The sequence below is a fragment of the Lathamus discolor genome, chromosome 6 (assembly GCF_037157495.1).
Source record: "Lathamus discolor isolate bLatDis1 chromosome 6, bLatDis1.hap1, whole genome shotgun sequence".
Taxonomy (NCBI): domain Eukaryota; kingdom Metazoa; phylum Chordata; class Aves; order Psittaciformes; family Psittacidae; genus Lathamus; species Lathamus discolor.
Genome location: NC_088889.1, coordinates 76,866,628 through 76,893,215, shown reverse-complemented (window position 1 = coordinate 76,893,215; position 26,588 = coordinate 76,866,628). Strand labels below are relative to the sequence as shown.

The 26,588-nt window shown below is 43.2% G+C and overlaps 1 protein-coding gene across 3 annotated transcripts; it reads right to left on the bottom strand.

Moving 5' to 3' along the window:
- Nucleotides 1-298: 298 nt before the first annotated feature.
- On the bottom strand, nucleotides 299-24,124 carry EMP2 (epithelial membrane protein 2). 3 transcript variants are annotated; one of them, XM_065683901.1, is made up of 6 exons: nucleotides 23,343-24,124; nucleotides 11,300-11,464; nucleotides 8,129-8,240; nucleotides 5,172-5,265; nucleotides 3,600-3,746; nucleotides 299-3,022 (listed from the first exon to the last, which is right to left on the bottom strand). In XM_065683901.1, the coding sequence occupies exons 3-6, from the start codon at nucleotides 8,204-8,206 to the stop codon at nucleotides 2,838-2,840; spliced, it is 504 nt and encodes a 167-aa protein (XP_065539973.1). In that variant the 5' UTR covers nucleotides 8,207-8,240; nucleotides 11,300-11,464; nucleotides 23,343-24,124; the 3' UTR covers nucleotides 299-2,837. The 3 variants fall into 3 exon arrangements, with proteins under 3 accessions (XP_065539973.1, XP_065539972.1, XP_065539971.1); XM_065683900.1 differs by lacking the exon at nucleotides 11,300-11,464 and having other exon boundaries at nucleotides 23,791-24,124; XM_065683899.1 differs by lacking the exon at nucleotides 11,300-11,464 and having other exon boundaries at nucleotides 23,343-24,123.
- Between the last annotated feature and the right edge of the window lie 2,464 nt (nucleotides 24,125-26,588).

The window sequence follows — 26,588 nt, the reverse complement described above, 5'->3', positions numbered from 1 at the left end:
GTCCATCTGTGGTGTTACCATCTCAATGCAAACCTGACACTTGGATATAGAAGTGACTGGCCTGTTTCTAGCATTACATTCTCAAAGGGTCCAGGCACTCAACATGATGTTAAATACACAGTTGTTTCTGCAATTTATCAAAAACAACTCTCTCAAGTAAACTCAGAGCACCTGTGGGTCTTGCATTACTTAGTAGGTATTCTTTTGACGTGATGCACTTAAATGTGCAACCCACTAGTATTTTCTCTGCTTGCCCTGGAAGATCTTCGACAAAGGACAAAAATAATAAGTTTGTGGGTCTAGTACAGGCAGGAAGAATTTAATCTTACCTTTTCACACGAATACTCAACTGTTTCTCATCCAACATTGTGTAAATATATCCCAAGCTTAAAGACAGTCAGATTGCTAAATGTATTGAGCTTGCTATTACAGTACAAGAATTTCTTTTATTTTCACGTACAGTTTCAGAACGTATAGAACATAGAAAATGGTAACCATTTTAAAGGCATTATCAGGTAGAAAGAATATCCTAAAGTATATTTGTCCTGCTAAAACTCTAGTTCACACTGGTCTGGCATTTTTCTTGGTGTGCATAACATTTCCCATTTTCTCTATGTGGCATCATGAGCATGCTGCTGCTTGTACACCGTGGTGTGCATACTTTTCACTTTAGTTAAGGGTCAGTGCTCTCACCGCAGAATTAAGCTGTGTGTTCATGTATATATACATCCTTATTTTAAATATCTGCTCTATAAATGACCTGAACATTATTGAGGCGAGAAACTGAAGAAGCATCTCTTCAAGCAAGTGGTGTAACAGCTTAACTCAGAATTTTACAGGACTCTTCTAGATATAAGGTAGTTTGAATCCATAGTTGCTTAGGAATTTCCCTTACTGTTTCATGTCTGAATACAACTAGCAAAACACCTGCTAATAGTCTGTCTACTTTCAACCTTAAACCTGCACCTGCTTGTTTTAAGACAAATTCTGCTTGCTAGCAGAATTCAGGTTTTGAATCTGAAATGTATTCAGCAAACTGCAGAAACACTTTTTTAAAAAGTAGGGTAGTAATTCTGGAAATTCAGAGTGTTCCCACTGTGAGAAAAAAGCCCTGACAAAACACTAGCATCATGCTAGACTGGGGAGTCTTGCTCAGACAATGTGGGGGTTTTTACTATTATCTTCTAATCTGTTGTCCTCAATCTAGTTTTTTAACAATCTGTTGGGCTTTCTTTGCTCCCAAAACACAAGTAGTACGAGCCAAAGTATTTTAGGATGTTCAAGGAATGGAGATGGAATTGTATGACTGTTACTCATGTTGGTGACAGTTCCTATAGAGTTATGCACCTGAACTGTAATTTTCTGAGAAACCAAGGATCAGTTATCTGAAGGCGTGGGTCAGACCATCAGCTGATGTATTCTGCAGTTAAGTATAGACTTCAGTAGAGCTATACTACTTTGTAGTAACTATTTTTTTCTACATTAAATGTAAGACCTCATTCAAAACCTACTTACTTTTTTATTGCCTGTATATTGGGCCAGCTCTAGTGAACATACTGAAGTAACTGGTTAGTGCTTTTACAAAATCAAATCTATATTTAAGCATCAAAGCGGTGACTAACCAGAAAAAGCCACTTCATTCATTCTCCACACTGACCTCCCAACTCCAAAGTCACCAACAGCCAAAGCCAGTATTACACTGCTGAGCAGTTGAGCCTGCTATTACAATATAGATTTATCTTGCAAAATGCCTGCAAAATAAAAACCACCAAGTCATTTTATCTTGCAAAACTGGCCTGGAATTCATAAGCAAAGTAATCACACTCTGATTTATTTAGTAGGTGTGTTTGGTTCAAGTAAAATCCACAATGGGATCTAGAATGGATTTTTAAAGGCCAATTTCCTAATTGGCAGACTCAGGGAATGCTTTTGTAAATGACACATTAGCCATGAAACTGCTATATAATCAAAGCCTGGTGTAATAACCATGTTGAGTTTGGCTATAGAAACATCCATTTGGCTTTAACTGATCACCAGTTCGCTTGGAAATTTGCAGATGCAGGCAAGGTACTGTTGTTTGGGTTTTTTTTTCTTTCCTTCCGGAGAGACTATGCACAATACAAAAATAAAGAGGTATGGGACTTGAGTGGGGTGTTTCTTACTGCCCAGACTATTCCAGTCCCAAGTTGTTCAGTGGATTTGCTGGTAAACTCTCCTGCCAAAGGCTCTGTGTGTTTCAATTAAATGTGAAAAAGAATCAAGAGAATAATTTGCTGGAGTACAAAAAAGGGTTGTTTACTTTTGCAAAGCAAGTGGTTTTAATAAAAGCTTGATGACACTTACTGCACATTGTAAAGAGCAGAACATAAGTCCTCTACCAGGCGCAGCGAGTGCAGCTTTGGCCTTCTGCAGTTCTTTGCTTTCAGTGTGAACTGGGCCTCATTTTTTTACTCCCCCTATATTTAACCTATTCCGAAGGGAAATATCTGGTCCAGGAATGCAGGTAGCATACTGCCTGCAAATTAATTTACATGGGCTTTATTTGTAATCTTGTAGAGGCCAGGAATAAACTGCTAACATCTAGTTAAGGCAAAACCGTTTGTGATGATGAAATAGGTAAAAGAACCAGGGTGGCTCTGTCCTGCTCAGCCCCTGACCTAGAGGTGCCAGGCACCTGTTAAACCTGCCATTTTGTTTAATTCTGTTTCATATCAAGAACACAGTACATTTGTAGAGAAACAATACCTTTACTACAAAACCATGTAAATGATTATATACAAAATGGTTACTGGAATTTGGTTTTGTACTGCAGTGACAGATCACTAGCTGCTTGACATTTACTTACGCTTCCTTAATACTAGGTACATAACACCACTGATCAGAGTAAAGGCAAATGCAATCCAAGCTAAGACGAAGGAATAGCCATACTGGCCTTTAGAAACTTCAATCCTATACTCATTGCTCTTGTGTAGCTCTTCATGCCTATCTGTATAAATGGAAGCTGCAATCATAACACACAGACCTGGGGGAGGAAGAAAATAATAAAGTTTAGCATCTTAAGATACTATCAATATGCATAACAACTATTTAATCACTGTTACTCTTCTGTCAGCTGCTTCCAGCAATGCCCATTTTGCAGACACTCATTTTCCATCTGCAGACTAAACCCAGAGTGTTTCAGGACACATTTTCAGTTTCTTTGGCATGGGTTAAATTTGAAGTGCTGTTCTATGTTTATGTTCTTTGCAGTGCACACAAAATGATTCTAAACATCTGTGTAGTTTTAAAGGCTAGCAAAAAATGAAGGGAGTACCTGCCTGTAACAACTATGGAGTTATTTAATTTGTCCATGAAGATCGGAATCTCAGATTTTTTCCCTTCAGTGTTTAAATGACTTTATTCTGAACAGTCATGTCATCCATGTTTTAACTGCCTAAAAAGTACAGAACAGGGCAGTTCACTGTTTAAACAAGTACAAAGTATAAGCTATGGCCTCAAGAGTCCTCATGCATCTCATTCTTTTTGGAACCTTTTTCCCCTTTCCTTTCCTACTTTTGTGTAAACATTATTAAAGTCACAAGTGTTGAAAAATTACTCACATGACAGGAGCTGGATAACAGAGGTTAACACAAATCTTTCTCCTTGCTTCAGACGAAAGAGTTGAAGAATGAAAACCAGAAATGCCACACAACAGAAAATAGTAGATAGGATCATGGTGGCCTGAACAGCTTGAACTGATTGATATTCTGCAAAGACAAAAGCAGTCACAGTTAAAAATACAGTTTCTTTCTTCACCTACTCCTGCAATTAGCAGAAAGGCAGAGCTATGCTCTAGAAGCAGTTCAGCAGCTACAGCAAACCAGTTGTGCATGCATTGCTCAGAAAGGTTCTTCTCTGCTTCCGTGGTATTAAAACAGCCAGGGGGTTAAGGACTTCTAAAAGCTTTTCATAAAACTGCATAAAAATACTGGAGAGACTGTTTCTCCCACCATATCCTTTAATACCATCAGTGTACTAAAGGCACGGCAAAACTGCCAGGGGTCCCAAATGGCTTACAAACACAGACCTGGGGCTCTCACCAGCCTGGAGACAGCTTTGTCCAGTGAGATGTTAACCAGAGAGGATATCCACACTCTGCACAAAAGATTCCTTTGATTCAGGTTTTTGACCCTGTCTATTACTTCCCTATAACTAAGAGCTAAAGTAACCAAAAATATGTAACTACCCATAGCTTCTTTGTGTACCTTTGCTGGAGCGATGCAGACAAGATCAGCTACACAGATGAGCTCCTCACAGCACCTCTCCTTTAGCAAAGTTACACTAACAGTAGCTCTGGAACAGCAGATGTACCTGAGCTACTTACAACCTACCTAGTTTGGCTACCCAGTAGCAATGAATGCATAGTAATATAGACATCAAATGCAAATGTGTTACATTTGTGTTAGCTCAAGAATGCCTGTGTGTAACAGACCACCTGCAGCATAGTATCACAGGATCATGGAATAGTTTGGGCTGGAAGGGACCTTCAAGGTCATCAAGTCCAACCACCCTGCCTTGGGCAGGGATACATATGCTATAAGCCAACTTGATACTTGGAAGGTTATGGGTACATGGCTTTTCAAATCATCTACCTCTTCAATAGAGACAAAGATCAAAAGTGTAGAAATAAAGTAATGTAACATCCGAGAATTTTTCTATGTTTGGTAAAGCAGGGTATTAGGCTGTACTGTACATTAAGTTCTCTCTGTTACAACTGTACCCTGTGCTCTGATCTTCTTTCACTTTTTCCCTCATTCCTGTACACTACCAGTATTTTTAAGTTCCACTGTGAAAGTTAAAGTTCAAATTCTGAGGCAAATTCTGTCACTTCAGCCACACTTTCAGATGGCTTCACTGATCCCCTTATTTACAGAACCCTTTAGTGCTCATTGTCATCTGCTTATCTCTCCTGCCCTGGGCTCTCAAGTGCACCTGACAGTTCCGTCAGTTTTCCTCTCACAGAAACAACTGTTTTTTCCAAAATGAAAAGCCAGTACTAAAGCTTTTAGAAAACCCAAGTAGTTAGAGCATACAGATTTTTGAACAAATAGATGATTGCTCTTACATACTTTGTAGTGATTTCACCAGATCTCCTGCTAAAGTAACTGAGACAGGCACAGTGAGACACTCACCTGTGAACTGATCGGTAATGGCCATACAGGTGCTAGTATTTGTGTCACACATACTCCAGACATCTGTAGAAAAATTATCTCCTACCCACCAGGCCTGCAAAATAAAAGTAAAGGGCTCTTACAGGGGGAAAAACCCCACAAAACCAAACAAACACCACCACCCACAACCAAAACCTACAAAACTCAACAACCACCTACCCACCCCAAACTCTTTAGTTCTCCAAGTGTCTTCTGAGCAGACAGAATCATAGAATAGAATCACAGACCTGTTTGCATTGGAAGGGACCTTAAAGCTCATCCAGTTCCAACCCCCTGCCACAGGCAGGGACACCTTTCACTAGACCAGGTTGCTCCAAGCCCCATCCAACCTGGCCTTGAGCACTTCTGCCTAAGAGCTCACATAAATCTCCCCTCTGTCAGGTTAAAGCTATTCCCCCTTGGCCCTCTCCAGCTTTCCTGTCAGCCCCTTTAGGCACTGGAAGCTGCTCTAAGGAATCCCTGGAGCCTTCTCCAGGCTGAACAAGCCCAGCTCCCTCCCTATAATCAACTGCAACAAATTTCTGTTGTTTTGATACTTAACTGCTCAAACTAAATTTGACATCTAATGGCATTTTGGAAGAAAGGGTGTATCATTAATCAAGTCATTTTCACTGAGACCCGAACAAATGGCAGTCTTTAGCATCCCAAAGCACAAGGGGTTTTCCACTGTTCGAGAAGAAATTTTGGATAGTCAGTGGCTGCTCATTCTTTAAGGTACCTATTTAAGATCTGCTTTGTCCCTCCAGACTCTATTTAGAACGCACAACTCTTTGAAGGCCCAGCACATTTTAATTCACAGGCAATAGCATGGAATGAAACGGAATTTATAGCACTTATGAAACAGAGGCCCTTTATACATTCTCTGGTTCTTGACACTGGATTGAATTAATCTCAGCTCAGCATAGCTGTGCTGTCGGTATGAAAGCGCAGGATGTACACTGTGGCATTTGACCGGAAGTGGCTGGTGACAACTTAAGATCCTCCTGTGGTATTTGTACTTTGTTGTTTTAACAACACAAAATGGTGCTGCAGTGACTGAAGGGATTTCTATGGAAGCCTGGGAAATGCCAAGCACTCCACATGACTGGCATTTCCCCAGGAAACCCATTCCCCTTCCAACAGCTACCCAGGCCTTTGCTTTCAATACAGCTGAAAAAATACAACTATGACTCCTCGTGGCATCTGCTGCTTAAACAGACACTCCAGAAACCTCACAGCTTACTGTGCAGATTTGAAAACAATACTGCAGTAAAAACTACAATGTATTATGGTCACAGGCAGATGTGCAGAAATAACACTGTGTTTTAAGAAAGAACATTGCTTTCTCAGGATGACATTCATTTGGATTTTGCAGGCCAAGCTCAATATATTGTTTTCAGCTCTGAGCACTATATAATCCTTTCAGAGTTATTTTCATGACTATAAAAAGCCTCTGGAAGATAATAAAATCTAATAGAAGTTGCTTACACAGTTTAAGTTTGTAATTGTTTGAAAGTAGCTAATGGCACAAAGCAGAGTGCATGTGGTTCTATTTCTATAATAATTTGATTTGGATATAGCAGATCTGAACTCAGAGTAAGCTGCTTTGTCCACCATCCCAGCTTTGTACATGCTTAAAAGAGCAGGGTAAGACAATCTGCTTTGGTTCTCAATTCATGACCCACTTCACTAGACAAATCAACCAGCTGGCTGAAAGATAACCTAATAGCAGCCTTCCAGTATCTGAAGGGGGCCTATAGGGATGCTGGGGAGGGACACTTCGTCAGGGACTGTAGTGACAGGACAAGGGGTAACGGGTTAAAACCTAAACAGGGGAAGTTTAGATTGGATATAAGGAGGAAATTCTTTCCTGTTAGGGTGGTGAGACACTGGAATCGGTTGCCCAGGGAGGTTGTGAGTGCTCCATCCCTGGCGGTGTTCAAGGCCAGGTTGGATGAAGCCTTGTGTGGGACAGTTTAGTGTGAGGTGTCCCTGCCCATGGCAGGGGAGTTGGAACTAGATGATCTTGAGGTCCTTTCCAACCCTAACTATTCTATGATTCTATGATTCTATAACACGTGAGTTTGTGCCATTCTGCCATAAAAAGCTGTGGGCAATTCATCATTTCTCTTGGAGCACAGTCCTGGAAAAGACTCTGGGATGCAAACCAGCATCACTGAGCACAGTATTTTCAGCAGACAATATTTTTAATCCCATAAGCCTGTACATATATCAGACCTTTTAGAGAAAGCCAGACTCCAGTGCACAGTTACAAGTACCAATCAGGCTGGCGGACTACTTTGGAAAGAGGAAAATTCAATTAAGAGCTGGATGTAAATACTGGAAAGTAAATTCTTTCTGGGTGCAAAAATAAAATTTGCAAAGACTGTAACATAAATGATTCTGAAACTTTGTGCTGAAAATGTTCAACTGAATGGAAACAGAAAAATTCATGGTGTCTCTTTCATGAATTAACTGAGCATCCTGGACAACTGCTTCTGAGGGAAAGCACAGCCTGACTGAGATCTCCATGCACTGATCATGAGCTATTTGACTGCATGTACTTGATCAAAAGGATGACAGATCCCCCCCTAGCTGACGCAAGTCCCATAGCAGCTCCACCCTGCAAGCATGGTAGTATTTCTAAAGATAGTCCCTGGCCAAGTATCTTAAAGGGGAGAAGATGAGCTGCATGACATGGGCTTAGAACATGACACCACACAAATGCACAGCAGGTACATGTATAGTCCTATCCCTGTACATCAGAAACATGCATACTCCAGGCATTTCTTCTACAAAAAGATGCAAGGAGACCAGTGTGCCCAACAAAGTTACATGCTTCCAATAGGTAATCTGCAGACAACTAGAGAAAACTTCATTTTTATGAAGCAAAGAAGCACCAATGTGTCTGGGAGGAAAAGAGAAAAAACGATACTTACATTGTCAATAGTTGAGATGAACAGCAGTGCTGCTGAGGTTATGTGAAACACAATAATGAATGCCAGAAGAATCAGCATCCTTGATCTGTGGAGGCTTTAGTCTGAGATAAATCTATTAAAAATAAGAGCATATATGAACATCAGATTGACCAGTCACTATGCTGTTTCCCCGTGGCTGTGAGTAGACAAGGCCAGCGTGAGGGGATTTCAGAGTAAGGTGCTGCTCACCAGGAGCATCATATACAGTCTGAGCCCACAGCACACATCCTGTCTCTAGAGAGAAAAGATTTCACTTAATCAGACTTTCCAGCAGTGTAACAGTGTTCTGTTTGTTGTGTGTGATATGTAACTAGCATCCCTGGCGTTAAAGTGAACCACAACTTGAAATGAAGCCAAGAGGTGCATTTTGCAACCTGCCAGGGGGATGGGTGCAGTGAGTAAACACATGGAGAAGTTTCTACATGTTTCTCCAGCAAGAACAGAACTCCTTCATGTTGACTTTCAGAAGTACTCTTCAAATTACAGCCTTGTTTGCATGTGATGGTAGAATTTCCACTGGGTATAGTAAGGTCTCATTTCAACCATACTTTCAAAGTAAGAAGAAAAGTGGATTTCTAAAAGAATGCTTTCAGAATAAAATTCAGTGCATCAAGAATTAACCTCCTGGATTTAGTAGCAGCTATGCCCTACCTTAGGTTTCATACAGGTTGTCGTTTGTTGATCTAGTTAAAAGTTTTATCCACTGATGAATGACTGAGGGCTACCATTTTCTCCAATATACCCCTCTGATTGTTAGGGCTGGATAAATCCATTAGTCATGTAATCATCCAGTTAGTGATTTTATGTTCAGTCATTTGATACTCTCTCCAGTCTATTATTTTCATACCTTACCTAACTCATTTATTGCCATTTCACATCTCAAATAAAAAATAAAATAAGAATTCTTATGTATAAAAGGAACCACAGCTTTATTTGGACTGGAATCCCCAGGAAATGTGTGGGCACGTAACAAATACAGTAGGGAAAACTACTATTACTCATACATAGAAATGTAAATTGCTTGGTATATCTATTCTCTTTTCCTTGTTGTATAAAAATGCTTATTAATGTATGCTATGTTCTGTAAGGAATTGGTAAGTCCTGCAAATATATTTTCTGCATTTAATGTGCACTCTTCTATAGCATTCTGCATGTTATCACTCATCAACACATTTCTTCACTTCCTTTGGACACATTCTCTTATGTCAAACAATCCCATTCATACAGCAAATACCCAGAAGAAAAGGCAGTTATGATGTTTTTAGGACTTCGATGATTTTTCTCATGTCTAACCCTCTCTTCCCTACTGCCATTTACTAGAATCATGAACCACGTGGAGAAATGAACCAAATAAAAGGACTACGTTGACAGCACTTTCAAAGCAGCTCCACTGGCATTCTCACCAGGCCAAAATACAACCACTCTGCAAAACTTAAACAAAAAGATGACAGACAGCACATAAGCACATGCTGAATAGGGACTAGAAGTTCGAGACTAATCCTTTATATGGCCTTTCACTGCAGCACAACATCACAACAAGCACAGAGCCAAACAGCATTAAAGTGCTTTTGGGCAAACGAGAATTGACCAGATAGATAACCTTCTATCCATACCTGATTGGAATGACTGCATGGGACAGCTAAGTCAGATCTGAAAATAAGGAAAGGAGCTACTCAAATTTTTATTCTTTCCTATATTTTTTCTCACTGTTAAACTTCGCCTTCTCCAACACAACTTCCTCCAATGAGCCAGTTCCATGGGATGACTCAAGATGCTCTGAATCTAGTTCTGCTTCTAGAAATGTCATTCATGACTCTTTATCAAGCCTTTCTTGAATGAAAGGAAGGAAGAAGGAAAAGAAGATATTTTGTGGTTTTGTGTAACACCACATCAAAGTGTTTTCATAGTGAAATGTACCCATCTTCACCCAGCATGCTGTGGTCTTGCGGTTGGGATTTTTCTGAGCTCCATTTGCTGCACTGATGGTATCTAAGCAGACAATACTGCAACAAGCATCTGCCATGTAGGGAGAGAGAATCAAACTGTATTCAGTGTTATTTTAAGAATAACAATACAATTTCATCTTATAACACGAAGCATCATAAAGTAGAGAGACAGAAAAATGTAACCTAATGAAAACCAATCATGGAAATCAAGACTTGCCAGCACAGAAATATTCACTTTCTCTTCAGTCAAGTGGATGCTTTTGTTTTACTGCTTTCAGCCATAAACAGAAGTGTTTCTGACAGTATAGATAAATATGCATGAATGATGAGGAGAGGACATTTATGCTTTACCCAAATAAAGCCAAGATTGAATGAAAGAGCTTTCTGTTTTGTCTTTTCAAGATCAAGGACAATAAGAATAGTTTGATGTTTCTGTTCTGAAGAACCTCCATAACAGCTGTTGTTAGGTACTTCCTCCTGACCCACTGTCAATGGCTCCCTTCATGAGCTGCTACAACTTCTGTGCACACAGTGCTACAACAGGTATGCACAGTCATGAGAATTAAGGACACTGGGGGAACGGAAGGAGACAGATCAATTCCAAGTAATTAATACCAGGAAAAGACAAGAACTTGTCACCCAATCTGTCAGGCCTGAGCAGGGATCCCAGAGGTGCACAGAAAGATCTTTGGGCTATAATCACTACTAGCAGTTTCCTTTTCCCATGGAGACCAAGAGACAGACTGTGGCTTTTCACAGCCTGCGAATGGAGTAATGAGTGAAGCAGGGTCTTCCAGCCAAACTCTGTGTAGTTTGTGCCCAGGACGCAAAAAACAGCACCCTACTTCTAAGATGCAGCCAGCAACAGCACAGAAGCTACTGCCACAGTATCTGCTTCCCTCTCGAGGCAGAAATTCTGGACTTAATCTCTGAGGGGAGACTGTTAGCAACCAGTCCTCCTCCACTGCAGACAATGCTGGAATTTAAAAGTTTGTTTTGGAGACTCAAGATCCTTCTACTCCTCCAGCAAGAAGCAATTCCTTCCCAGATCCTCTGAGGACAATGTGAAGACAATCTTCACATTGAGAATTTCTGAGAACACTCTTTGCATTAACGTTCAGAATTCTTATTTTGAGAATTTATTACTAACCAAATGCTTTGGTAACATCCTATTATGCATACTCACTGTGGGCTCTATTTCTTATTCACCATGAGCTGCTTCTCAAGGCCTCTCTTCAGGTTCATGAATGTTCCTAGTTCTTTTACAGCACCTCAGCAGAAGCAGGGGTTGGCACACCAACAGCACAGCACCAGGCAGTGGCTTTGACTCATGCTTTCAAAACAAGAGTACCTGTAAGAACAAAGAAGCCAGCACAGCCGTCTAACCTCGCTGAACTAATCCTGCTCAGTGGAGCAACCAGCAATTTGTGTTTGATTAAAATCCTATCATCTCTTACATTTAATTTGTGCAGCCACAAGAAAATATTGCTTAAAAGGGGTTGTTCATAAGAAGAGAAGATGCATTTTAAAGTCACATCAAGGAATCTAGTACTTTGTACTACTGCACTGAACAAGAATCTGCAAACAACCATATGAAGAAGATGCACAGGTATGGTCAGACTCTTCAAGCAAAACTTTGGTATCAACATGTGATATGCTCAGGGATGCTGTAGTACTTTTCCATTGCTGTTTTGCAGCCCTTGGAAGCACAGCCCTGTTATCAGTGCTAATACACGCTGCTATGAAAAGGCTTCTTGCTCTTACAGGACTCTTGCTCTTAAATGAACCATTATTCACTTCTTCTCTTTTAGTCTTTTTATCTGGTAAGAGTATTTGTATGGATCAAAACAAGCTTCCTGGGCAAAGTAATTTTCTACTTTCTATCATTTGCAGTAATATTCACTGATAGGCACCATGCTCTCAAGCCAAGGGATTTATGATTTTTAAGTTCACTGCCTTTAGGTTGTGGGATCTCCATTCTTGGACATCTTTATAACTTGACTGAAGCAAGGTCCGGAGCATTCTCAAGGAACACTTGGGCAGGAGCCCAGATGAGGGACCTCCTGAGGCCCCTTTCATCTCTGCCCTCCTATCAATCTGTAATTGTTTCAGGAAGCTCCCTGTAGTAATATCCAGCAAAACTCTGACAAAAGAGAACAAAAAATTTGACTCAGCTCATCACATGTGACATCAAAAACAGATTTGTGGTTAAAGTATGAATGACATTGGATGTCAACATGATGCTTCATTTGCAAGCCTCAGCATTTTAATACCACTTCACAAAGTATGTTGTGAGGCAGAAATGTGCAGGTACAGCTGAGTTAGAAGTGCAGACTGCCACTGAAACCAGGAAGAGTAAGTTATGAGAATCCTACTGAACATATCCAGATTTGCTGTGGTAATAAGGTTTCCCACAAATACCATTACGCTGGAGAATACTTAAACAAAACACATTGAAAACAGAAGGGCCAATTATATTAACAACAAAGATTTTTTTCAGTTAGTGCAGAAGAATTGTTTCTGGGTAATACTCCAGTGCTAACTTATTTTGCACAGAGAGCATAAATGAAATGCAGCAGTCACACTTATCTTTAACAGTTTCAGTAATGCAAGCTACTGGAAGTAGTAATTTACAAGCTGATTATGAGAGCCTGATGTGCTGTACAAGGGGTGGCTATGAAGGGCCTTTGCTATGATCTTCTAGACATGCAAAGGCAACTGCCTCTTGGCAAGATAAATCAGTATGACAATGGCAAAACTGCACAGTACAAACAGTATCCAGTCCAGGGTCCCAACATTCCTCAACTGTAGTAAGCAAAACATGTCACAAATCTGGACTGCCTCCGTATGCCAAACTCCACACCCCTCTGCAAAAAAAGCCTGAACTTACTCTAAGATAAAGTTTATCTTTAATGTCCACCAGTATGAAGAGACATGCCAAACTGATCTTTTTCTGCTGTTTAGTACAGCAAGCAAGCAAGCAAGCAAAGAGGAAAACTCTTTGACAGTTCTTAGCAGAAGGTTCATCACTACTTTCCAGTCCAGCTCCACAGCCCAGGCTTTCATTTCTTCCCATGCAGTTATGTTCTGCTGCCAGGCTATTTCTCATGTTTGGTTTTGCAACCAGAGAAACTTGTATGTAGTGCAGCGTGTTTATCCTGTGCTCATTTGCATTGAGAAGGCTAAAGCCTATCCTACATCATCTGCTGCATTCCCCTCCTATGATCAAGTCAGGTTTTATATCATCTTCAGCCGAGCCCATGTGTGAAAAACATCTCAGTGCAAACAATCATGGTTTATGCTCCAGAAACAGGGTGCAAACATACAGGGCAGCTCCTGCTCTGTGCAGACCAGGGCTGGAGCTGTGCAGGCTGCTCTCACCCACACCTTGTGTGCTGAAGACACACCCAACAGAAGGGTAGATGATCCTGCTGAACAAGTTACCATACCTGCAGCTCTCTGCACTGAGACTCTTCCTTGCAACTAGACCAGCAGGTCTTTGGGCCATCCGTAATAATTCCATTCAGCTGAGCTTTCTTGAAGTCACTGGTGTAAAACTGAATCAAAGCACAGCCTTCTGAATCAATTCCTCTGCCCCTCAGTGCTGCAATTAAGACTCTATACATGAAGTTAGAAGAAAAAGCTTGTATACTGGTGGCATGAGAAGTCTGTGATCTTGTGATGCATCATAAGATGTTTGGATCTACATGATAACCACTTTGTTTTGCACAGCTTTCGTGTGCCACATCTCACAGTGTCTCATGATAGAGAACTCAGGAGTTTGCCCATGTTTTGCCTGTACCAACATCTCTAAACTTGCATAAAATTCCAAATTCCCTGGCTTATAAGGAACAGAGTGATACTGTTAACTTTTTCTTTTTTCCCTTTACCAGATATGAAGGGCTCTGGCTTTTATTTGTGATTCTCAGAACTGGAACCAAAAGTGAACTAAGTTCAGCCACTGGAGTTTCTTCCAAACTAACAAAAGCTTTGAGGATTCCAACAATCCTTTAATGCCTAAATATCAAACAACATAAAGGACAAGAAAATCAGAAAATTTAACACCAAGGAAATAATTATACCAGTTGAAACAACTTACTCCAATTTCATTATTCCTTCTGCATGAGTTAATCGAACAGTTGGGAACACCATCATCACAAGGTACATTTTACTGAGTGCTGTTCCTTAGAATGAGGCAGGTAACATCCAAACTTTTACACTTTCTTTCTACATTTGGCCCTGTCAGTGTTGTCCAAGGTGACTATTGCTCTGACCCTATCCACAGTGATCCATCATTTAAGATTTCCACTCATTTTCAGCTAACCCGTCTGTCATTTTTTGTGCTGCAGGGTTAACCTTGGCATGTTGCCCAAGCTGCAGGGCCAGCCTCACACGGGTGCCCAGCCCAGCAGCCCACCCTCACTGTCCTCTGTGTTTCTGCACACCCCTGTGTGATGCTGTGCATGTACCCCAGCTGTGACACATATCTGGATCCTTTCTGTGTCAGCTACAGAAGAATCCTATCACACAAGCGGAAGTCTGGAGAGGATATGCGCATCTTTGTACCTTATTTTCTTATTTTCTCCCTGTGTCATCAATGCATATTGGAAAAGGAAAGAAAATACAACTAAAGCAATCTAGTTCTATTTTAGATGATGACTTGAGAACATTACTTTAAGGAACCTGCCTTTAAACATTTCATAGGACAGGAGTGCTAATCCTGAAGCTAACATGTAAAATGATAAACAACATGCGAAGGGTTTGCTGGCAGTAATCCCTGAAATTGATAGTTCCCTGGTGCATGAAGTCAGCTGCTACTGTTGGAATTCTCAGGTGTGCACACTACACAGAAAATGAGTTTTCTCTTTTATTAAAGTCTTATTTCTAAGTGTAATTTGTTAATTAATAACACAGGTCTACCAACAGTTGTGGAAGTTTGTGTATTTATGCTCACATATTCTCTGTTCTCAGGGGATCTAATGTATTGTAGAACTGGACCCTCAACAACCTATTCTCTGTATTCAGGTGTAGATTCAAATTTTGGCTTGGTTTCATGCTCAAGTATTCCAGAGCTAACAGTCAATACAGAAACAGTGTGTCCTCTTTCAACCAGGGATCTCTTTGGCCAGCTAGCAAACCTCCAAGAAGGGCTGGTTGGCTCTGACTAGATTTCTACAATACCTAATGGAACCCATGAGGGAAGTGCAACAGTCCATGCAGCAGACAGGCTCCCACCTGATGAGCATGAAGAACAATGTATCCTCTTCAAGACATAAAATTTTAAGCCCCTGCTTGATGCTGGACTTGGAATCAAGAGGGCTAAGTGTCCTGTCAGCCCCTAGATGGCACAGACACCATCAGCTCTTTCTGCTTACAAGCAATCAGTTAACTGAGAGCACACTCAAGCCCACAGCCCTTTGTGCCACCTATTTTATGTGGAAGGAACAGAGCTTGTCACTTACATTTCCAGCTGCTTTTCAAAGTCCTTCACCACAAAGCAAGGAAATAAGAAGGAAATGAAACAATGTTCCCTGCACACAATCACTGTGTGTAGGCAAAGAAGAAAATAATCAACACAGCAAAAATTAATTCACAGTATTTTCTGGAGCTCTATTTGAATTACACTGTTTACGCTTTTGTAACTCAATGGCAGAAAATGAAAGCAGGGTCATTCTGCCAGACCTACATTTGCTGGTGCCCTTGCAGCAGGCTGTGTGAAGACCCAGCAGCACAATTAAACCACTTGGCTTACTGCATTTTGATAGTGAAAGACTGGGACTTGGAAACAAACTGACAAGATTCTCTTGAATAAAACTAGGTATGACCTAGTTTTTATCCAGATCCAAGAGAATCTTGCCTTGCAGCCAAAGCTCTGATGTCTGCTTTTTGTGTGCATCAAGCTAAATGTACACCTATAGGTTACCAAAGCCTTTTGTTGTGATGGTAGTTGGGTGTTTTTCCGTTCTACAGGTCCTGAGTGGGACTGCCTGCACCACAGTGGTCTCTGATGGATGTTCTTGGCCTATCACCAATGTGTCAGAGGATTCTGAAGCACCCTTCCATCTCCTTCTGAATCTGTTTCATAAACACTAACTTTTAGCTCCTCCTCAGAAACCCTACCCAGTTACCAAAAGTAGAACAGACTATGCTTACAGTTGGGCCTGGCAGATGCTCCTTGGACTGCTGTTCCTTCTCACCCTGTCCTCATTAGATCTATGCTATTAAGCCAGAAGTTCAAGGGTTTGGGAAATTATAACCTTGCTATTCCCATACATTTGCAAACAAAACCAAGAAAAAAACTGCAGCAAAAATGCCAAGAGTACTGAGACCCAAGGAGGCTGATGGTTCTAATTTCTTAGGAATGCTTTTAATAAGGTTTTAACCTAGGGATGCCAGCATTGCTGCCACTTCTGTAACTCCTGACAAACATTTATTTGCAAACAAGTTCAGACTGGGTTTAGACTTGCCCTACCGCTCCTTTCACTGTGGCCCTTCTGTGTGCACTGCAGAGGAAAGTCACTCTGCCATGAAGCCTTTGTGGGCAGACTGAAGAACAGAGAACAGGCAGGACCCATGGGAAAACACAAACACAATGCCCTGTCGAAAATAAGCCTTGTGACGTCTTACCTGAAAATCAAGCTTAAAAGACTCAAGAGAGATGTATTCAAATACTCCAGCAAAACCTGGAAGAGAAATCTAGCAGCCACTATCTGCTAAGAAGACAATTTAGCAGGTACAGAAGCCTATGCTGACAGACCCTTGACTACAGGCACATTTGAATAAAGCCTTCTGCTTTCAAAACTGCTCTTTAGAGGGGTTTGTGTGTACAGCAGAAAGTTTGTCCTCCTCTAACAGCACAAACAGCATCTTCCTCATAAGTAAATTTTCTTTATATCCTTCTTTTTTCCCTAAAGCACTTTTTCTTGTAACTGCACTTTTACATTAGATCATCATAATCTCAGCTTTAACCTATTCTATGTCTGCTTCTAAACCCCAACACAACTCACAGTGGTGTAAGGAGGGCCACCTTATCACTAAATAACACCTGAAATGGTTACACTTCATCTCAAATTCCCATCACAGTCATTGCTTGTGCCCTCCATCATCTGCTCATCCACCTTCACTTTATGATGAATTCACATGTCTTTGGGAAAACTCTGCCAAAACCTGGTCTTTAATGAAAGCTACGCCATGGAAGCAATCTGTTCAAGAGGTCAGTTCTCAAAGGGCATACATTGGCTGAGAAAACCCAGCAGTCATTTGAAAGAAGGAACTGCTTGTATACTGTAGTTTCTCATTTCTTACAAAACATAAATGCTTTCACAGAGGCATCTGCAAAACATGCTACAAATTGCTTGTAACTTGAAGTACACATGGGTAGAGCTTAACTGTATACTTAGAAATGAAAAAAAAGCACACGTCAGCTGTTCAGTGCATCCTCTTCTCAACAAGTCTGCTTTAAGTTGCGCACGAGATACCACTTCAGTATGAACAAAGTTGTGGTATATATTAAAACCCTCTTACCAATGAAGCTGGTCTAAAAGCACTAAAAGCTTGTTTTTCTAAGCTAAATAGGACAAGAACTTCTTGTTCTGACTTGTTCAGTTTTGAAGATCAAGACAGACTGGGGATATATTTGCTTGCAGGTCAAGGCAAACACATGGAAGGAAAATGAGCTGTTTAACCTAAAGATGAAAATAAATGGCTATAAATCAGGTGTGAGCACATTTAGGATGGAAATAATAACTCAGAGAGCTTGCCAGGTTCTGGAACAACCTTACAATCACGATAGCATGGGAAAAAAAGACCTGCCTCCACAAAGAGATTATGTGATCCTATGCTGGCAGGGCAGCTGGTGACCTGAGTGGTCCCTCCAGCTCTGCACTCCTGGGAAGGCTATCCCACAGTCTCTCTGAGGTCTCCATGCCTTTGCAACATGCTTTTGCATGACACCCCAAGCCCTTCGCACTCTGCTGTCTTTGAAAGACTTCAGGTAATGCTGGGAGCAATGCTGACTGTTGATCTGCACAGTGGAGTAATGCAAGCGGTGACCATGGGACTGATGACACACAACCAGCTTCAAGGGAGGATTCGTTGCTCAAGTGGGCAACAGAGCTACAAAGAGTGAGCAAGACCTGTCCCACTTTCCTGAGGGTGACTGAGGGGCCACCGTTGCCTCCAAGAGCTCAAGCGCAGGGGTCAGGGGCCACTGAGCTCTTAGCAGCCTGCAGGCACAGCCCTCCTGCTATTCAGGCAATCAGCCAGCTGCACCATGGCGCTGGGACAGGGACATGGGCTGTACCAATGAGCTATTCAAGCTATGAGAAGCCTCCTGGGAACCTGCTTCAGAAGCAAATAACTGAACTGAGGTGTGGCCTGGACTCACCCCTGCTCTGTCACTGTGTGGCCATATTCTGGTGTCAACGCTGTCCCTGCTGAACACCTCAGCAGAGCAGGGAGGGACAGACCAAGTGTAATATCAGAATACCAGACCTTTCCATCAGGTTGACAGATCAAATGTGTCCTCAGTCTGATCCAATGAAAAGCAAAAAAACCCAACCCAGAACAAAAAGCACACCTGCAGCATTAACTCTAGGCATTAACTTAGTTCTGAGAGCAAATCTCAGGCCCTGAGCTCTACTGATGACAGATAGCTGCTTATCCAGAGATTATTCCAGATACAACAGAACAGCTTGAGTGATTTATGTTGTTCCACCTAACTAACCAACACACAAAGACAGAAAAGGTCTGTGTCTCCAGATTTAAAGCAACACGTTTAATTCAGCAGAAATAAAAGCTGATATTGTTTTAACTTTGGCAGATGCTCTATGGAAATTGCCAGCAATTAAATGTGTTACATTCACTGTTGTGAGATTTTCAAACTGCTTGTTTTGCTTTGGCTTTGACTAGCTCTGAATTGAGAAAATTTTGGCTTTAGTTATTTAAGAGTTTACACATCATCTATCAGGAGTGCGAAAATGCATCTCTACTGACAGTACAATAGTTGGCTTTAAAATAAAAAGCGCAAAACTCTTTCACAACTACTACTATTTTGTTTCACAGCAATACTGTAGCATATGATTAGATTTAATACTCAGCCTACCTTCAGAATGTCATCTGAATCTGCAACTGGTGCAATCAAAGTAAAACTTAAAGGTGACGACATGAACATTACTAGCTCAGGTGGAAGGATTTCTAACCCTTGTTTCATTGCACACTTGAGCACACCAGTTGCACTGCTCTTGTACACTCTGGCTGCTATACAGATACAGAACCCAGATACCTCCTGCTACTCCCTGCACCAACTCTGCTTCACCTCCGCTCCACCTTGACCACTCTGGCTGCCTGTACAGTCACACTATAGCTTGGGTCAACCAGCTAAGCCACAGTGCCAGGCAAAGGGCCTGTGATAACTGGGCAGGCTCAGCCAGCTAGCTTCAGCTCTACATTAGACTCCGTTGGTCATCTCCAGATGTTAGTTTGTTTCTGTGACTGAGTTATGTGGCTGGTTTGTTGCTTCTGTGAATTGAGAATGTTAGCCTGAGAATAAACAAGTCTGCAGACTGACTGCAGAGACCACCATCAGCACATGCACCTCAGCATGGGTACTGGGGGACTCTGGAAGGTCACTTTCTGCCTGGAAGAAGGCCATCATTTTGATGTATTTCAGGACACTTAACACCTACATCAAACACCTGAGGGAGTGTTCATACTGCCCACCTTGGCTGTATGTGGCCTTGCAATTCCAAACTCAGCGTAGTATTTAAGGATCAGTGAGGTAAGCCATAAATATATATCCTATAGCCATCTCTGAGGGATGCTTGAGTCAGTCCATTTTCTGCCCCACCTACAGACTTCTGTGAACATCTCTACACAGCCAGAGGGTTGTATTTTAAGGTCACACCCAAATTGTGAGGCTTCACCTGGCATGCACATACCATCATCAAACCTGCCCATGAAACTTCACAGGTAAAATAAAAAGGCATAATTAAGTTTTCCCCATTCAGTGAAGAAATAATAATTCCTTTGATGGATAAATTCAGGCCATGAGGTTTTTCTTGAATCCCACCCAGCAAGATCTGTTTTCTAGAAGTGAAGATGCTTATCTTCCTAATGAAGTCATGTGCATCACCTGACATACTGAGATCTGCCTTACAAAAATATTTTCTTCTAAAATAGTAAAGCTTTCCAAAAACCAGCAAAGACTGAGATCCCACCACAGAGATCACTGGTTTGCTTTGAGCATCCAGAAAACAAATCCTAACAAACATTGAACAGCTCCATGAATGGAATTCCTTAGTGCTGTGCTTATGCTTCCCCTGCTTTCCCTCTGAGACCAAGCTGATTTCAATAAAAGCTGTGCATTCTTTTCTACTTTCAAATTTGGCTGTGCCGGACGATCTCATGGTTTTTATATAGAGTGTTTGTTACACTTTGGAGTAAATACCTTATTAGTTCCTGTTTAATATAGTGCCTCATTCTGCTGGGTCTTCTTCCAACAGGAAAATGGCAGCAAGACCTTGAAAGTACGTCTGCCAGCTAGGAATAGAAAAGATCTTGTCTCCAGAGTCCTACTTATCTCTGTAATTAAACACATTCTTGTACTGATTTATGTGGTGGTGTCATGTCTTACATGATGCTCAAGACACAAACGGAACACGAAGAGAAAGTGAAATACCAAAATACACAAAAACCACTGAGGTGAAAAAGGAAGGGTCTCCTTGTGCTGCCATCCAACTCATTTTCAAATAGACAGGGAAACAGCATTCTGAAAGGAGACAGACCACAAATAATATACTTAGTAAAGTGGAGGAAGGTCTAAATATCCATATCAGTACAACATTCTTCTAATTATTCTATGAATGTCAAAATCAAGATGGAATACAACCTTGAGGCAAACAACAAAATAAAAGCCATCACAATGGAAACGAGAAATGTACGAGACAACTGTGAAGCAAGACATACTAACAAATCAAGGGGTGAAGAGTGCAGTAACTGAAGCTGGTACAAGATGAAGGAAAAGATGTTAATTTCTTTTAATCAGTTTTGGCCAGAAACAGTAACTACAGCATCCAAGAGTTGAGACACAACCTGTGTCTAAGAGAATGACATTGTAGCAGCCTTCAGTCTTGACTGCTCAGTTTGTTGAACAACCTTCTCTATTAGCAAGGTTTTAAATCTGTACAAGCAAATGGAATACACTGGTTTTCCTTGCTGGCAGATCCACAGCATAATCAACACTAGCTGGGCACTTACGACAGAAGTGTTTCCAGAGACCACAAATAAAGAACACACCACCAGTAGTGTCTTGTCTGCTGACAGTATGTTGTTTTTATTTCAAATTCTATTAACAGACCGTTTTCCTTCACAAATGAGCACACTAACAAGAAACTTATGACCTCTTAAGAGTTGCGGTATTACTGCGTTTCACCTGGAGTTAATGTTGACGGCTACCAGCAGAGAAATTCCTACTTTCCTTGCTGGGCAGACAGATGATTTGGTAACATCCATGTCAGCCATGCAGCTGACATGATAAAATCTGTACACATCTTTATTCAGCACGGAAGATGACTCTTCCCCCAGGTATCCCAATGGTCTATTCTCCAACTTCATTCTACAAGCTCACAAGGGGATACAGAGTATAGCAGGATTTCTTTCTTCCAGTGTCTCTGAAGCAAAGGTCAAGTCCTCACGTCTTACACTGCATAAATTCATATCAGCTTCTGATGAACACGTTTTCCATGTACCTTTATTTCCACTCCCACTTTGATTTCACCCACTGTGGTAAGTACCTAAACCCCAGCTGCATTCCTTAGCATAGGATCTAATTTGTCACACACTTACAAAAACCATAGCTGGGCTCCACAGTAAACTGCAATTCACTTTCCTCCCCTCACTGCACCTCAGCCCAGCACTGCCCCACCATTTCTGTGGGTTCCTGCCTGCCCATGTATGCAGCAGCTGCTATCTCAACTCCAGCAGCCCAGCCACACAGTTCTTCTCCTGAACCACCCTGCCTGCCTGGATGGCAAAGCCTTCAAAAGCAGCACAGAGAGCAGGTCTGGATGGAAAAGCCATTACAGACTATTTTATCTGACAGGAAAAAAACATATGCTCAGGCAGGCAAGAGCGCTTGTTTTACATAGTTAACACACCAGCATTGTACGTACAGAGTCTGAAAGTAAGTGAAAAGAAAGTACTACTTTTTCTTTCCCGATGGAGATCAGCCAACCTGGTTGGCTGTTTACTTCCAAAGTTCCTAAAGAAAACTACTTATATCTAGCATGTATTTTACAGCTATTCAGTGTAATTCTTCACAGCTCTGTATCAAGTCAGAAGATTCTTCTAACATGCTCAACTGCAATAACTACTGATCATTTACATACTACTCCCAGACGCTGGGAAAAATAACACCACGTTTCTGCACCACGTGAACAAAGTATTTCTGCCAAGAAATTAATGGAGAGGCCAAACTGCAAGTTTCTTGGAGGCAGCATTTGGAGTCGGAGCAAGCCATGGGCACGTCTGCCAAGGCAAGGGCAGTGTTGCACTGCTGCTCCTAGAGATGTCCAAACAAGGAGCTACCCTCTAAAATCCAACACTCAGTATTGCAGGAGAATTACTGAAGGCAGCCTGCCTCGTACCTGGCATGTAATCTCTCGAGTGGGAATTGGACATTACACACAGAAAACCCCCACTAGTGAGGTACCGCCTGGCTTATTAGAACTGCAGTTTGACTCAAGTGGAAAAACGCTGGCAAAAACTTCATAAAGCGGGATCTGCACTGAATTATGTCCAAGTAATTCTCCTTCCACTAGAGGGGGTGAGCGGCCAAAAACACTCAACCTCAGCTGTGGCGTCTGAGCCCCGCTTTGAGCCCCGCACGGCACCATCCCGCCCACACGGCAAACTTCCCGCCGCCGCCCGCACCCCCCGGGCCACCTGCTCTGGGCGCAGCCCGGTTGTCCCGCCCTGTCCCGCTCCCCGGTGCCAAGCGGGCTGTCCGCGGCTGGCGCAGCGCTCCCGGCCGCCGTCCGAGCGCCCGCCGTCCCCAAGAGACGGCTCGGCCGCGCTCCCTCCGCCGTGCCGAGGTGAAGTTTGTTTCGCAGCAAACAAACTCCTCAGGTTTCATTTTTACCCCGTTTTTTCCCAGGGTTCCTCCTCCCCCCGCTAGCACCGGCCACCCCAGCCCCGGCCCGCTCAGCCCCTGCTCGGCCGCGGCTACTCACGGGGCCCGCGGGCAGCGATCGTCCGTCTGCAGCGGGTCCCGCGCGGCCTGCTGCAGAAGTGATGTCAGACGGGCTGGGTGTGGAGAGAGTAATTCCCAGAAGCGCCCCTCGCCGCCCGCGGAGGCAGAGGTGCGAGTGCGTGTGAGGCGAGGGAGGGACGCGGCGAGCACGCTTTTCCCCGCCCGTTTCCACTCCGCGGCGGGCGGGCACCCCGGCGCGCCGCCGCCCGACCCTCCCCGGGGGCGCTGGGCCCGCCGCTCCCTGCGGCCAGGGCTGGTCCCGTCAGCGCTGCCCCGACGAGCAGGGTCCGGGCCGCACGGGCTGCCACAGGGCGGGCGCTTGTCCCGCTCCCCTGGCTGCTCCCGCCCTTAGTCTCGGTGGCTTTAGCTGAGGCGGGAGTGGGCCGGCGGCCGGCCCTGTCCCCGTCAGAAGAACGAGCGCTCCGTACCCGGAATGTGTGAGGCGGCGGGGGCTCGTCCCGCCTCAGCACGCCGGTCCTGCAGAGTCGCGCACGGCGAGGAACGGTGCTGCCCTGCCAGCTGCCTGCCAGCCTCCCGCCAGCGAGGGACGGGGCAGTGGGGACGGTGCCCCCCGGACGGCACGGCGAGGGTTCTGCTGGAGGAGGACAGGGACAAGGCCCAGGGAGGAGCCCCCTCTGGAACCGTCTGTGGGGAAGGGAACCCAAGTTCCCAACGCGGCCGGGGCCGAGTCCCGGGGAGGCCAGGCGAGCGGGTAGCAGAGGAAAGGCGCCGTTTCCCGCTGGCGGGGCCAGCCCCGTAAGTGTTGCGTAACCCCGCCCGCGGCGGGCGGCAGCGCGGCTCTCGCGGCGCCCCCTTCTGCCCCTCAGCGCAGGGGGCGCGGCGGGAGCGGCTCCCGGCCCCAGCGCCGCCGCCGAGGGGCGAGCCCGAGCCCGCCGTGCTCGAGCCTCCATGGCGGGAAGCGAAGCGCCGCGGGCGCTCCCCTCACAAGGGTCGCGCCTTCTCCGTCGAAGAGATAAAGCGCGTGTGTGGAGGGCTGAGGTATAAAGACGTGTCCGGGCAGCCCAGGTGAGCCCCGGGGATAACTGCTCGCACCTCACGAACCTCCCCTCTCCTGAAGAGGTTCGCTAACAACCATCGCCACCAGTAAGCGTCAGTAATAAACGGTGTCCATTTTCAGCTTAGTTTTCACAATTTATGTGACACAGCAGACCATCGCCAGCTGTGTGATGTGATTTACTCCTACTCTCAAGAAGAACGAAGACTGTAATTCAGCGTTTTGGCTTCCTTGTAGGTTATAGCGTTTGTACAACCTCTTGGCTTGCTCAGAGGGCCAAAAGGGCTCACCTGCCGTGCAGGATTAGCTCTTAGCACTGTGTAAAGTTGGAGAGGAAATGTGGCTGTTCCTGTGTGCCTGTCAGACCGTCTGGTTTATGTTTGTTTTTTTTTGGGTCTTACCTCCTTTTACAGTTCTGCACAAGTTGCTGTTAACGTTTGTTTTGGATGTTGCCTAAAACTCAACAAGACCATGGATCTCCGGACTGAGACTGTACGTGCAAGTTTATGGGCAGTGTTTCCTAATCCTAGAGATTACCTGTTCTGTAAGAACTGCGGTGAATTCCAGTAACACCATATTCCTAAAGTCTTCACACAAATAGCAACTACTATGTTGAACAAAACACTGTGTTGGTTACTAGTGAAAAGCTAGTAACATGACCTTACTTCATTGCACCTTTACCCCTTCTGAAGTGCAGCAGTGGTGGCCATATGCAGCTGTTAGGAATCTCATCTGTTGCTAAAAAGCAAAAATACAGAATCACTGTGAAAGAACTACTTTGGCAGCCAAAGTGACACCAACTCCACCAAACACTACAAGCAGTTCAACCAGAGTAAATGACATTTGGTGCCACGGTAATCCCCTTTACAGTAGCATTTTCACTCTGATATTAGCTTTAGCTCTTACAGCTACCAAATGCCAAAAAAAAATCTTGTGTTCACAGATCACTTCAGAATCATACACAAAAATATCCAGTGCCATAAACAGTCCTCACAGTTCACTGAAACCTTTGGTTTCTATATCATAGAATCATAGAATAATTAGGGTTGGAAAAGACCTTAAGATCATCTAGTTCCAAGGCTCATAAATTCTAAGTTTCTGGGTAGGAGGGACTGGCACAGACCTCATAGCTGCTTCCTTTGTACATCACCTATTTTCTGGTAATTGCCTTGTGGTTAGACTGGAATAGAAATTCAAAGCGGCTCTTAGGGGAGATGCTCATAACTTTGAGGCTGAAGGAGCAAAATGAGAAACTTCAGAGTATCAGGGGAGGAGGCAGCCCCGCCTGTTGATTCCCAGGGATTTCAGAAAAGAAACTGGAACCTTGGTCTGAGCCAACCACTTTAAGCATAAGCAGCCTGATTTCCACTGGGCTGAAGCATTAGAGCTGAAGTCACTTGAAACATTCCCCTCATACAGAGCTGAGCTTGCCAGTGGAATTGTGGTATGAAACAGAACACTTGATTTTTAAACAAAAGAAGTTTTGCTTGCAATTTAAGTGACAACAAAGAGAAAAATTACTATTGTACTTCATCATGTACTGCATCAAAGGCACTGCTTGCTAATAAGTGTAAAATACTGTCATATAAGAAAGCATTTACTGGTAAAAATAACCTTTCTTCTCCCTCAGTTTCTCTTACTTGTGTTTTTAATTGTTGTATAGTTGTCATTCATTTATCTTAGCTAGAAGATAAGAACAAATATTTTTAAAGCAAGATCAACACACTGCCAGATGACTTCAGGCTTTTCCTGGAAACAAATGATGCAGGTTCTGCTTTTCAGCCTTGTGTTGGACTGATGTGCTTTGAGTGATATTGGTTTTTATTAATGCAGTGCTAAGTATCTGAAAGTGCTGACCTTTTTCTTGCCTTCTCCTTCCCTCATTTGCATGAAGGATGACAGTATGAAGGAAAAGGTGGCATATCCAGGTACCTCCTTCTGCCATCGTCAGTTTATCTTGAGAGAGAAGCTATTTGAAAGCAAAGTTACTGATGATAGAATTCATAGCAGGCAAACACAAGACAGCCATTCCGTGCTAATTCTTCCTGAATTTCTTGCTGTATGCTAGATTCTACTTCTGAAGCCAAGCAGAATTCATAAATGAACAGATGTATCTCTCCCACTTCCCACTAGCAGCTGTTACACAGTGGACACAATTTGACTGTGTATTTGAGATATGCCTTTTTTTGGTAGTTGCAATTCCCTTTTATA

Coding starts and splice junctions, on each gene's coding strand:
- EMP2 (XM_065683901.1), bottom strand. CDS start 8,206: ATGCTGATTCTTCTGGCATTCATTATTGTGTTTCACATAACCTCAGCA. Junction 5,266..8,128: donor TCATCTCAACTATTGACAAT/GTAAGTATCGTT, acceptor TTTATTTTGCAG/GCCTGGTGGGTAGGAGATAA. Junction 3,023..3,599: donor TGTTATCCAGCTCCTGTCAT/GTGAGTAATTTT, acceptor TTCCTCCCCCAG/GTCTGTGTGTTATGATTGCA.